Here is a 14,065-nt window from a genome sequence, read left to right on the forward strand (position 1 = left end):
ATCATCAAAGGCTTCAAGTGGATAAAGGAGATGCAAACAGATCAATGAATATAATGAGAATAAACTCAAAGAGAAAAAATAACTAAGTGATATGTTCAACAAAACACAAACAACAAGACTAAGTGTAACAACAAAAATAATCTAAGATTGAGAATCAAGCTCAATAAAAGATAAAAATAGTGAACAGAACTGAAGCTAAAATGAAGGGGAAATTGAAGAACCCAATAACCCAACTAGAAAACTCATGGGAAAGCCTTGCAAGTACAATGGATCAAACAGAGGGCAGAATATCAGGATGTGAAGATAAAGTAGAGGAGTTAGGCCACACAAAGAAAGAGTTTGAAAAAATTTAAAAGACACAAGAAAGGAATAAGCAGAAAATGGGGTCACTAGAAAAAGACAAACTCTTTAAATTATAATCATAATAATATTGCATAATTACAATGCGTAGTCCATATCTTTAACAGGATCACTAAAGAAAACATTTCCAAAATAAGAAAGACATATCCATACAGATTCAAGAAGCACACAGAACCCCAACTAGACAAGACCAGAATAGAAGTCCCTTACGGTATATCATAGTAAAAGCACTAACAATACAGAACAAAGAAAAAGTATTAAAAGCCGTGAGAAAAATACAAGTCACATAAAAAAGAAAACTCACATTTTCTCAATGGGAACTTAAAAGCCGGAAGAACCTGGAGCAATGAATTCCAAGTTCTAAAGGTCCATGACTGCCAGCCTAGAATACTATTCTCAAGAAAACTATCTGCCATAATGGAAGGAGAAAGAAAATCTTTCCATGACCTAAACATGCTAAAGCAGTTATACCCAGCTGACCATTTCTAAGCAGAACTCAAGAGACAATACTTTGGACTAGAGAGAATAAGTTCAGTGAAGGGGCTCCATAAAGAATGAAACAAAAAGCGCTCTGATTATTGAAATACAAATTACAATTAAGAACAGAAATTGCAAAAAAAACCCTCCAAAGACAAAAACAAACATCAAAATGATTGTAACCAATACACACCTTTCAATAATAGCTTTAAATGCTAATGGCCTTAGTTTTTAAATAAAAAAAGCCACTGGCTGTCTGCATAGATTAAGAAATTCATTTTGTGGGGCTGAAGGGATGGCACAGTGGTTGAGAGCACTGACTGCTCTTTAAGAGGAGTAAGTTCAATTCTCATCACCCATATGGCAGCTCACAACCATCTGTATCTCCAGTCCCAGGGGATTTGACACCTTCACAGGATGCACATAAAACAGAATGTAAAAGATCCATTTTCTGCTGATTACCAGAAACTCATCTTAGAATGAAAAAGAGATGCCACTTGAAAGCTTGGAAAAATCATTCCAATCAATTCAATGGGATCAGGAAGCGAGCAGGGGTCTCTTTCCTAATACAGAGCAAAATAGACTTCAAACTAAAACTAATCAGAGGAGACAAAGAAGGCTATTTCATTCAAATTAAGGGAACAATTAACAAAGAAGGCATGATGTATAGCCCTAAGAACATATACACCAAACATTTGGAGAACCCAGTTTCATAAAGGTCCTTCTACTGGATTAAAGACATAGCTTAATGTCAACCCATTAACAATAATTGATTGTAATACCCACACTTTCTCTAATGCATCTGAATAAAAAATAACAAATAAATGGTATCATATGCAATAAAAGTTAAAATGGACAGCAAACAAGTCTCTAATAAGTACACAAATTAATGGAGATTAAACAATGCATCAATGAATGATGAATAGAAAATAGAAGAAATAAGAAAAGAAAAACATCCTGGAACTAAACAAAAATGAAAATACAGCAAAATGAACCCTCTGTACTATTTTTAAAAATATCAGAAAGAGCAAAGAAAAGACTTACTGACACAACCCCAAAACCTGGAAAAATAAGAATAAACGAATCCAAAGTTAGATAGCAAGAAATAAATATCAAAGCAGAGACAGAAGCAAAGAGAACAAAAAAAGAATCAGTGGATCTAAGAACAGATTCTCGAGATGATAAACAACAAAATCAACAGAACCTTGGCCCAACTAGTCCAAAGAAAGAGACAACCCAAATTATCAGAATCAGAAATAAACCGAGAAACATGGACATGAAAAAATTCAAAATATACACACAAATAATTTAACACCATGCACTTCATTAATTTGGAAAAACTAAAATAAATGGATATATTTCTACATTCATCCAAACCAGCAAAGTTAAACCACGAAAAGGTTAATAACCTAAACAGACCCATAAGAAATGAGGAGATTCAAACAGTAATAAAAAGCCTTCCAACTAAAAGAGAAAATTCCATGTCAAAATAGATTCATAGCATAATTCTAACAGACTTATATAGAAGATCTCTATCCAATTCTAATTAAATTATAATTATTTTATTTTGATTTTTCAGACAAGGTTTCTCTGTGTAATAGCCCTAGGTATCCTTAATAAAATCATTGCAAAATGAATACAGGCAAATAAAAGAAATATTATCTACCAAGACCAAGTTGAATTTATCACAGACATCCAGCGACAGTTCAGCACGTGAAAATCACTATCAGTGTAATAAGTCACACAAATGGAATTAATGACAAAAAAATCACATGGTAACACAAATACGACGTTATGTCTCACTTTTAACACTGAGATGGCAAACCGGTCTCAACCTCTTTCTTTAGTGTAAGGGAAAGAAGGGTGAGAAAAGTAGATTGCTCAGAGGTGCTGATTAAAGCTGCATTCTAACACTCAACCACGAGGGGGCGGCTTTGTAAAAGAGTAATTCCTTTGCCAGAGCCTGCTCTTCCGGATTTGGCTTGTGCTTTGCCAAAAGCCAAGAGCTGTTGTCCTCAGGCAGTGTGAAGAGAAAAGCAGAGAAGTCAGAGCGTAGGGCTGTGTAAACCTCTCGCGCCATGTGGTACCTACCGTTGTTTTGGGTGTTCCCGTGGGTCTGGCTACAATCAGATGGTGAGTAGAAGTGCGCACGGAAGGGCCTAGAGAAGGAAGAAGAGAGTGCGGGGCTAGCAGCACTGTGATGGGGTGGGTGGAGGTCGACCTTGGTGGGCTTGAAGAACTATAGTGGGCAGAACATATGCTGATCGCTCTCAGAGCTAAATGCAGTTCTGAACCCTACCTTCCTTTTGCAACCCAGCCCGCTGACTTGGTTGCTTACTGTGTTTATTTGGGTTTCAGCCCAGCAAAAGAATTTCCCCTTCCGCTGCCTGCAGATCTCTTCCTTCCCAAACAGTAGTTGCTCAAGCACAGATGGCTTGGCCTGGCTGGGGGATCTGCAAACACACCGGTGGAGCAATGCCTTGGACACCATTGACTTCCTGAAGCCTTGGTCCCAGGGCAAATTCAGTGACCAGCAGTGGGAGCACTTGCAGCGCATATTTCAAGTTTATCGATTCAGCTTTACCAGGGACGTACATGAATTTGTCAAAATGGTGCCTAATATACACTGTGAGTGGAGGGATGGAGCCCTGGAAAGGTACCTACTGGGTGAGAGAGAACCACAGACTCCAACTGTCTAGAGAGATCCTTGTCTCTTCTGAAAATAATCCCTGTCTCTGTTCCAGGACACTGCAATCATTTTCTTCAACTGGGACCTAACTGTTATCTCCATGCCAATTTCTTCTTTCGTCCAATCTTCTTAACTAATCTTGAATCTCTACACATTCCCCTTTACAGATCCCACTGAGATCCAGTTGTCTGCCGGGTGTGACGCATACTCTGAAAACGCTTCAGAAAACTTTTTATATGCAGCATATCAAGGAGAATATATCCTGAGTTTTCAGGGAACTTCCTTTCAGAAGGCCCCAGATGCCCCACCTTGGACAGAGTTGGTCATTAAAGTGCTCAATGGTGATCCTGGGACAACGGAAACAGCACAATGGCTTCTGTATGACATCTGCTCCAAGTTTGTCCATGGTCTCCTGGAGGCAGGGACGCCAGAGCTGGAGAAACAAGGTCAGCCTGCTAGCCTCACCCGGGCTCTCCCTAAGTTTTCCCATCACTGCAAGCTTTAGAGAAAGGGCAATGCCTAGGAGGGGATGAATAAGGCATGTGGGGTTTACTCTTTTCACTGACAATCACTCTGGAATCTACAAATTGAATTAAATAAACACTGGGGATCAGAACTGATGCAGGTGATATTTGAGACATGCTATATCAGCTGAACTCAGGGTGTTCTAGAGTACATTCATAAAACACTTGCATCAGGGAAGGGGTAGAGATGTCAGGGATGGTTTCCCTAGTCACAGTGATACAAATGGATTTAAACTAATAGGCAACATCATCTCCAGAAGTGGACCTGTGGAAAGCATGAACTTGATAGGAATTCTGGAGCCTCTACTATAAATGTTCTTGCTTTAAGATATTTTTATTCTCTCTCTGGGTACAGAGAAGCCCGTGGCCTGGTCGTCCAGTGGCCTCAGTCCTAAACATGGTCATCTACAGTTGGTGTGTCATGTCTCTGGCTTCTACCCAAAGCCTGTGTGGGTGATGTGGATGCAGGGTGAGCAGGAGCAAAATAGTCCTCAGAGGAGTGACTACCTGCCCAATGCTGATGAGACATGGTATCTCCGAGCAACCCTGGATGTGGAGGCTGGAAAGGAGGCTGGCCTGGCCTGCTGCGTGAAACATAGCAGTCTAGGAGGACAGGATATCACCCTCTATCGGGGTAAGAAAAACAACTGTAGCCTGGGTTGAGAGAAAGTAGAGTACCATTCAAGCATGGAGTAAGAACTGAACAAACTGAGTTTCAGAAATGAAACCCCTAACTATTATAGGAGAGAGAGAACGGGGAATTCTAGATACAGAAATCAATCCCAGTAAATTTGAGGTAAGATGTTCTATATATAAGAGGAAAGTAGACCCAGAAACTCAGAAGACCCAGAGGCAAAGGGCAAATAAAGAAGTTCAGTAAGATACATTCCCCAGGATAGAGGACCCAGGTCCCGAGGTATAGCTGTAGGTTATTGATGCCTCCTGTGTGAGCACTGACCACTGTGTTAACAACATATCAGTTCATCCCTTAGCTTTGCAGCAAATACTGCTATTCTGACTTTATAGATAAAGAGGTCAGTGCTAAGATGAGGTAAGCACTCGAAGTCATTCAGAAAATTCAAGATTTGGGGGTAGACAGATTCACATCTGTCTGGATAGCATACAGTCAGATCCTGACGATAGATGGTCAGTCTAAACTCACAAAGACTAAAACGATAGAGTTTAAAGAAAGAAAAAAGAATGGCATGGCTTCCTCACATGTACTTAGAATAGGGAACTTGAAATAGGTCTGAGTTCTTTGTTTAGTCATGCCTTGTATTCTTCCAGAGCAGGTGGCAAACATTTATCCATGGGTATTATCATCGTTCTAGTACTAATAGTAGTACTATTATTAATATGTGCTGTAATCGGTTTTGTGATCTACACCAAGAAGCACTAGTAAGTCTCGCCTTTCATGTGTTCCTTTCCCAACACCCCTGCTTTGTTACCTCCTTTTCTTTCCTAATGGCCTCTCTCTTTTCTCTCTGCTCTTATCAAGACATCCTGTAGGTCTTCTTTATACCTGCCTTTCCTGAGACTCAGACCTTCCGGCTTCTAGGACTTCATTCCTTTTTGCTGACGAACTGAGGAAAATAAAAGAACTTTGAAGAAAGTGAAGAGCAACCAGCACACCCTTTCAACATTTATTTTAAAAATTAATTTTTTTCATTGTATTACAAATTTATCAAAGCCGGCGTGGTTTGGAACAAACACAATTGCAAATACACATACCTGCCAAGAACGAGCTATTACACTAATGAAGGTGTTTACGAGTTGTAAAAGTTTCTTGGTAGAATTTTTGGAGTCTCGTATGTAAACTATCATATCATCAGCAAATAGTGAGAGTTTGAATTTTTCTTTTCCAATTTGTATCCACTTGATCTCCTTTTTTGCTTTATTGTTCTGGCTAGAACTTCACTTGAATAGATATAGAGAGAATGGACAACCATTTCTTGCTCCTGATTTCAGTGGTATTGCTTTGAGTTTTTCTCCATTTAGTTTGATATTCGCTTTTGACTTGATGTATTTTGCCCTTGTTATATTAGGTATGCTCCTTGTATCTCTACTCCCTCTAAGATCTTTATCATGAGGGATGTTGTATTTAGTCGAAGGCTTTTTCAACATCTAATGAGATGATCAGGTGCTGTAGGAAGTCTTACAGCTAGTGGTTACCCGCCCACTGTGCTGTGGCCTCTTATACTATCTATACTATATATGCTGATGCAGACCCTGCATCTGGCCTCTTTCCCAGCCTCTCTGTCCCAGTTGCGGATTTCATTTTCTGATCTACAATTCAGCAGAGGATTCTGATTTGTGAGTCACCCACAAATAAAAGTAAAGGGATAGAAATAGGATAAAAAGTAAAACTATCCCTGTTTGCAGATAAAATGATATTCCAAAAATTCTACCAATAAAAACCTTCTAGAAATGATAAAAAATTTCAGCAAGGTGGCAAAATACAAAATAAACTCATAAAAATCAATAACCTTTGTATATGCCAACACCAATTAACTTGCTGAGAAAGATATCGCAGACATACTCCCATTCACAATACTCTCAAAGACAATGAAATATCCAGGAATAAACCCAAGTAAGGAGATAAAAGGTGTCTGTAATAAAAACTCTGGAGAAAGAGATTGAGAAAGACATTGGCCGAGACACTGGAGCATCGTATCTCATGCTCAAGGATCAATAGGCCTAATGCTGTAAAAATGATCACCCTACCCAAACCTATTAAAGGTCCATTGCCATCTGCTTAAAAATTCCCATCCCATTTCCCCAAAGAAACTGAAATGCATATGGAACCACAAAAAAACCCTTATAACCAAAGTAATCATTGACAAAAACAAAACAACACAACAACAAAAACAAAAATGCTGAGCAATTACCATTCCAGAGCTCAAAACATATTACAAAGCCAAAGTAATAAAACAGTATGGAACTGGCACAGAAATAGGCATATAGATCAATTAAACAAAATAGAAGACACAAACAAGAGTGTACACAAACTACAGTCATCTGATAATTGACAAAGATGCCAGAAACACACACTGGAGAAAGGATAGTACCCTCAACAAATGATTCTGGAAAAACTGAATGTCTACATGTAGAAGAATGAAATAAGACCCACATCTACCATCTGGCACAAAAGCTAACTCCAAATACACTCAAGACCTCAGAGTGAAACCTGAAACACTGAAAATGCTGGGAGACTGTAAAGCAAGACTACAGGATAGAGGTGTGGGAAAGGGCCTTCTACATAGAGCTCCAATGCCCAGGAATTAACTAACAATGACCAGTGGGATTGTCATAAAACTAAAACGCTTCTACCCAATCAAAAACACAATTGAGTAAAGAGGAGGCCACTAGAGTGGGGAAGAATCTTTCCAGCTATACATTTGATAGTGGATTAACAGAAAAAAAATACGAAAAAAACCAACTCAAAACATTAAAGACAGAGAAGAAGAATTCTCAGATAACATAAGAAGAATTAGTAATATTCTGGCAAATGTTCATCATCCTTAGCAATTAGGGAAATGCAAACAGAAACAACTTTGAGATTTTATCTCACCCCAGTCTAAAGGCAATGATCACACACACACACACACACACACACACACACACACACAAAGCTGGAGAAAATGTGGTGAATAGAAACTCTCATTGATTCCTGGTGGGTTTGTAAACTGGTGCATTCACTCTAGAAAACAGTTTGGAGAATTCTCAAAAGTCTAAAAATAAATGCAGCACATGGCCCAGCTATGCCACTGCTTGGCATATGCTCAGAGGACATGACATCCTACCCCACTGATATTTTCTCAGCCATGTTTGTTGCTCTTCATCATAAGTAGGAAATGGAAACAACCTAAATGATCTCTTCTGACAGGGATAATGGAGATGTGGGACATAAACACTATACAGTGCTATTCAACTATAAATAAACGAAATTGTGACATTTGCAGGTAAATGGATGGACATAGAAAGCGTTGTATTCAGTGAGGTAAATCGGATCCCTGATGGAGGAGAGTTATCTGTCTATGTTACTTTTATTGGTTAATTAATAAAGAAAACTGCCTTGGCCCTTTAAGAGACAGAAAATTAGGTAGGCGGAATAGACAAAACAGAATTGTGGGAAAAAGGAAGCAGAGTGGGGGAGACGCTTCAGGCAGTCTCCATAGTGAGTCACCATGATTCTCCTCTCTGAGATGGACGCAGGTTAAGATCTCTCCTGGTAAGCCACACCTCGTGGTGCTACACGGATTGGATTACTAAATATGGGTTAAAGGAAGATGTGAGAATTAGCCAATAAGAGGCTACAGATAATGGGCCAGGCAGTGTTTTAAAAGAATACAGTTTCCGTATAATTAGTTTGGGTAAAGCTAGCCGGGTGGCAGGACACAGCCCGCCGCTTCCTTCTACAGATCCCAAAGGACTGCATGTTCTTGCTCCTCTATTTCAAAGCTCCCAAACTCCAGATGTGAGCATATAACCCAGAGTAAGGACAGAAACTAGGAAGGTGGAAAGGGACTATAACAGGCTGTCTTAAAGTTTCCACTACTGAGATTAAAGCCCATGGCCAAAAGCAGCTTAGAGAGGAAAAGATTTGTTTAAATTTACATCACTGAGGGAGCAGGAACTGCAGCAGAGAGTTGCCTGTTTCCATCTACCAAGAGCTGGGATTAAAGCATGCACCACCACACACAACTAACCTTTTCTTGTTAAAAAAAAAAAAAAACTTTTCAGTGTCATTTCAGACTGTTTTGGGAGCAATATCCAGTAAAATAAGGTCTAGTTGATGAGAGCCACCCCTGAGACCCCAGCCTAGAGGGAAAACCTATCCTTCAGGGCTCTACAACAATGGGACAAAGCAGGAGTAAAATTAATGAAGGCAGAATGGAAGGAGTCGTGGTCAGGAGATGTGACCCTTAGGATCTGATATCCCTACAGGTGATTATAGAAAGAACAAAGAAGCAGATGAACGAACACTTCCGTAATTACAAGGCCCATGTGTTAGGAAGAAAGGCCCATAAAGCTAGTCTCTGTGCAGGGTGTGGAGATGGGGCTGTCTAGCTCTCCTGCCTTTGCTCATACCACCTGGGAAGCTTGAGAAGGCTCTTCCTGAGAAAACAGCACTGGGGTTTGGTTTGAGTGGAAACAGCTAGGCATGGGCTTGGAAGAATGAGTTCCCTAAGGTACCTATTTGTGCAGAGACCTTAGTCAGGAAGAAGCTGCATCTAAGGCACTGGAGCATGTGAGGCTGAGTAGGGTCCCAGTTGACACTCAAGGCAGACAAGAGCAGGGCCAGGATGCTCCTCTAGGCCATCCTGATGATAACTTCTTCCCAGGGAGGCTGTTTCCATACAGACGAAACAGAAGGTTAGGGTGACGATGAAGGTGGGGATGTACAGAAGAGGACCCACTTAAGAGACAGGACAAAAAGATAGAGCAAGCTGACGAAGGAGAGAATAAAAAGGAATGAGGAACATGGTATCCGGTGTCTGTGGGAGTCTGCTTTACCAGTGATGACTTCTTTCTTGGGGTCACTCAGTTCTGAGTAAATGTTTTGTCACTGCTTCTTCCCAGCGTGAGAAACAGGGAATGACCAAACCACAGGCTGCCTCTATTCTCACAAACGTGAGATTCCCAGCTTGAGATTCCCAGCGTGAGAAATAGGGAATGACCAAACCACGGGCTGCCTCTATTCTCACAAACGTGAGATTCCCAGCGTGAGAAACAGGGAATGACCAAACCACGGGCTGTCTCTATTCTCACAAACTTGAGATGGTTGAGAGTCGGTGGGAAGGCAGAGGAAGAAGCCAGAGGGCAGGGAGCCTGAAGGAAAGATTCTTGTATGCAGATACCGCAGCTCGTTTCCCCTTGCTATGGCCCAAAGGGTGTGCACATCTTGTCACTCTCAGCTTTTCTTCACATCAGATTTCCGCAAAGCCTACAATTTGTACAAATCATGATATAGTGTAATAAAATAAAACACACCTGTACTCTCCTGAAAGGGAGCCAGGGAAGACAGAGAAACAAGGCAAGCAGAGAACAGACCAGGTTAAGGTGAAAGAGTCTGGGGACCCCTGATACAGGAGACTTTGGGGATATGAGTGATGTGAAAGAACTTAGCCCACCCGGTCTTATCCTCTCAGTGTACCGCTGTGAGAATCATGTCTCTCCTTATTTACTATAAACGTGGGGAGATCTGGAAGGAGTCAGAAGTGTAAAACAGAGTAACGCCTGCAGATAACCACTGCCAGCCAGGTCGAAACTTTTCTCCTTTTCTTCCCTTGCATTTTTAATGTCATCGGAGTTGTAACACAAATACGACGTTATGTCTCACTTTTAACATTGAGATGGCAAACCGGTCTCAACCTTTCTTTAGTGTAACGGAAAGAAGGTAGAGAAAAGTAGATTGATTGCTCAGAGGTGCTGATTAAAGCTGCATTCCAACACTTAACCACGAGGGGGCGACTTTGTAAAAGAATAATTCCTTTGCCAGAGCTCGCTCTTCTGGATTTGGCTTGCACTTTGCCAAAAACCCAGAGCTGTTGTCCTCAGGCAGTGTGAAGAGAAAAGTGGAGAAGTAGGAGCCTAGGGCTGTGTAAACTTCTCGCGCCATGTGGTACCTACCGTTGTTTCGGTTGTTCCCGTGGATCTGGGTACAACCTGAATGTGAGTAGAAGTGTGCACGCACTAAAGGGCCTAGAGAAGGAAGAAGAGAGTGCGGGGCTAGCAGCACTGTGATGGGGTGGGTGGAGGTCGACCTTGGTGGGCTTGAAGCACTGTGGTGGGCAGAACATATGCTGATCGCTCTCAGAGCTAAATGCAGTTCTGAACCATAACTTCCTTTTGCAACCCAGCCCGCTGACTTGGTTGCTTACTGTGTTTATTTGGGTTTCAGCCCAGCAAAAGAATTTCCCCTTCCGCTGCCTATAGACCTCTTCCTTCCCAAACAATAGTTGCTCAAACACGAATGGCTTGGCTTGGCTGGGGGATCTGCAAACGCACCGGTGGAGTAATGCCTCGGACACCATTGACTTCGTGAAGCCTTGGTCCCAGGGCAAATTCAGTGACCAGCAGTGGGAGCACTTGCAGCGTATATTTCAAGTTTATCGATTCAGCTTTACCAGGGACATACAGGAATTTGTCAAAATGGTGCCTAATATACACTGTGAGTGGAGGGATGGAGCCCTGGAAAGGTACCTACTGGGTGATAGAGAATCCCAGACCCCAACTGTCTAGAGAGATCCTTGTCTCTTCTGAAAATAATCCCTGTCTCTGTTCCAGGACACTGCAATTATTTTCTTCAACTGGGACCTAACTGTTATCTCCATGCCAATCTCTTCTCCTTTCGTCCAAACTTCTTAACCATACTTGAATCTCTAGCCACTCTCCTTTACAGATCCCATTGAGATCCAGTTGTCTGCTGGGTGTGACCTGTACTCTGAGAACGCTTCAGAAAACTTTTTATATGCAGCATATCAAGGAGAATATATCCTGAGTTTTCAAGGAACTTCCTTTCAGAAGGCACCAGATGCCCCACCTTGGACAGAGTTGGTCATTAAAGTGCTCAATGGTGATCCTGGGACAACGGAAACAGCGCAACGGCTCCTGTATGACATCTGCCCCAAGTTTGTCCATGGCCTCCGGGAGGCAGGGAAGCCAGAGCTAGAGAGAGAAGGTCAGCCTGCTAGCCTCACCCCGGCTCTCCCTATGTTTTCCCATCACTGCAAGCTTTAGAGAAAGGGTAAGGCCTAGAAGGGGTGAATAAGGCATGTGGGGTTTACTCTTGTCACTGACAATCACTCTTATGATTTAAATAAACACTGGGGATCAGAACTGATCCAGGTGGTATTTGAGACATGCTATATCAGCTGAACTCAGGGTGTTCTAGAGTATGTTCATAAAACACTTGCATCAGGGAAGGGGTAGAGATGTCAGGGATGGTTTCCCTAGTCACAGTGATACAAATGGATTTAGACTAATAGGCAACATCATCTCCAGAAGTGGACCTGTGGAAAGCATGAACTTGATAGGAATTCTGGAGCCTCTACTATAAATGTTCTTGCTTTAAGATATTTTTATTCTCTTTCTGGGTACAGAGAAGCCCGTGGCCTGGTTGTCCAGTGGCCTCAGTCCTAAACATGGTCATCTACAGTTGGTGTGTCATGTCTCTGGCTTCTACCCAAAGCCTGTGTGGGTGATGTGGATGCAGGGTGAGCAGGAGCAAAATAGTCCTCAGAGGAGTGACTACCTGCCCAATGCTTATGAGACATGGTATCTCTGAGCAACCCTGGATGTGGAGGCTGGAAAGGAGGCTGGCCTGGCCTGCTGCGTGAAACATAGCAGTCTAGGAGGACAGGATATCACCCTCTATCGGGGTAAGAAAAACAACTGTAGCCTGGGTTGAGAGAAAGTAGAGTACCATTCAAGCATGGAGTAAGAACTGAACAAACTGAGTTTCAGATATGAAACCCCTAACTCTCATAGGAGAGAGAGAACGGGGAATTCTAGATACAGAAATCAATCCCAGTAAATTTGAGGTAAGATGTTCTATATATAAGAGGAAAGTAGACCCAGAAACTCAGAAGACCAAGAGGCAAAGGGCAAATAAAGAAGTTCAGTAAGATACATTCCCCAGGATAGAGGACCCAGGTCCCGAGGTATAGCTGTAGGTTATTGATGCCTCCTGTGTGAGCACTGACCACTGTGTTACCAACATATCAGTTCATCCCTTAGCTTTGCAGCAAATACTGCTATTCTGACTTTATAGATAAAGAGGTCAGTGCTAAGATGAGGTAAGCACTCGAAGTCATTCAGAAAATTCAAGATTTGGGGTAGACAGATTCACATCTGTCTGGATAGCATACAGTCAAATCCTGGCGATAGATGGTCAGTCTAACCTCACGAAGACTAAAACGATAGAGTTAGATAAAGAAAAAAGAATGGCATGGCTTCCTCACATGTACTTAGAATAGGGAACTTGAACTAGTTCTGGGTTCTTTGTTTAGTGATACCTTGTATTCTTCCAGAGCAGGTGGCAAACATTTATCCATGGGTTTTTTATCATCGTTCTAGTACTAATTGTAGTACTAGTACCAATATGTGCTGTAATCGGTTTTGTGATCTACACCAAGAAGCGCCGGTAAGTCTCGCCTTTCATGTGTTCCTTTCCCAACACCCCTGCTTTGTTACCTCCCTTTCTTTCCTAAGGGCCGCTCTCTTTTCTCTCAGCTCCTATCAAGACATCCTGTATGTCTTCCTTATTTCTGCCTTTCCTGAGACTCAGACCTTCCGGCTCTAGAACTTCATTCCTTGTTGCTGAGGAACTGAGGAGAATAAAAGAACCTTGAAGAAATTGAGGTACAACCAACACACACTTTCAACATTTATTTCAAAAATTAATTTCTTTTTCATTGTATTACAAGTTTGTGAAAGCCCAGGTGGTTTAGAACAAACACAATTGCAAATACACATACCTGCCAAGAATGAGCTGTGGGCAGTATTTTATGGGATTTGCACTCAACTGGAAAGCACAAATCCTGCCCAAACCAATGGTTCCAAGTTTGTTGAAAAGTGTAAAGTTCAATGCCAACATGGCTGATCTCTGCAGGTTTCAGGAAACCTAGAAATACTTATTTGAGAGGAGAGGTGACATACAGATTTTAATCTCAAATATTTGCAAATATCAGCACTGTTCTTTTATCTTAGATCCACACCTTATAGATGTTCATCTAATGACAACCCAAGGGCTTCCAGTTTGTGACTCTTTAAAAGAAAATATTAGTCCTACATTCCATAATGACAACCTTAGGACAGAGTCTCTATTGTGAACATGCATTTATGATTGATGGGTGTATTCTCTTTAAAATAAAATTGAGGAGGTCTCTTGAGGTTTTACTTGGAATCACTGTATTTCAAAAAAGAACTCATAGTGTATATCTACTTACCTTGAGATATTTCCCTCAAACACTGCTATAATTTGCATTTGAAATGTATTCCAACAACCCAT

At 41.4% G+C, this 14,065-nt stretch overlaps 1 protein-coding gene and 1 pseudogene across 2 annotated transcripts; both read left to right on the forward strand.

Annotated features, from left to right (window-relative positions):
- Nucleotides 1-2,844: 2,844 nt before the first annotated feature.
- On the forward strand, nucleotides 2,845-5,790 carry LOC119800025 (antigen-presenting glycoprotein CD1d-like). Of its 2 annotated transcripts, XM_038310030.1 has the most exons (6): nucleotides 2,845-2,970; nucleotides 3,196-3,465; nucleotides 3,694-3,972; nucleotides 4,406-4,684; nucleotides 5,343-5,448; nucleotides 5,549-5,790. In XM_038310030.1, coding segments are annotated over exons 1-6 (990 nt in total). In that variant the 5' UTR covers nucleotides 2,845-2,915; the 3' UTR covers nucleotides 5,550-5,790. The 2 variants fall into 2 exon arrangements, with proteins under 2 accessions (XP_038165958.1, XP_038165959.1); XM_038310031.1 differs by lacking the exon at nucleotides 5,343-5,448.
- Nucleotides 5,791-10,156: 4,366 nt separating this feature from the next.
- LOC119800290 lies at nucleotides 10,157-13,357 on the forward strand (annotated as a pseudogene).
- The last annotated feature ends 708 nt before the right edge of the window (nucleotides 13,358-14,065 follow it).

The sequence above is a fragment of the Arvicola amphibius genome, chromosome 13 (genome assembly GCF_903992535.2).
Source record: "Arvicola amphibius chromosome 13, mArvAmp1.2, whole genome shotgun sequence".
NCBI classification, from domain to species: Eukaryota; Metazoa; Chordata; class Mammalia; order Rodentia; family Cricetidae; genus Arvicola; species Arvicola amphibius.

Bases quoted from the DNA above. Each gene is read 5' to 3' on its own strand.
- LOC119800025 (XM_038310030.1), top strand. From the start codon at position 2,916: ATGTGGTACCTACCGTTGTTTTGGGTGTTCCCGTGGGTCTGGCTACAA. The intron at 3,466-3,693 runs GTGAGTGGAGGG...TCCCCTTTACAG, and splicing joins AATGGTGCCTAATATACACT to ATCCCACTGAGATCCAGTTG. The intron at 4,685-5,342 runs GTAAGAAAAACA...CTTCCAGAGCAG, and splicing joins GGATATCACCCTCTATCGGG to GTGGCAAACATTTATCCATG.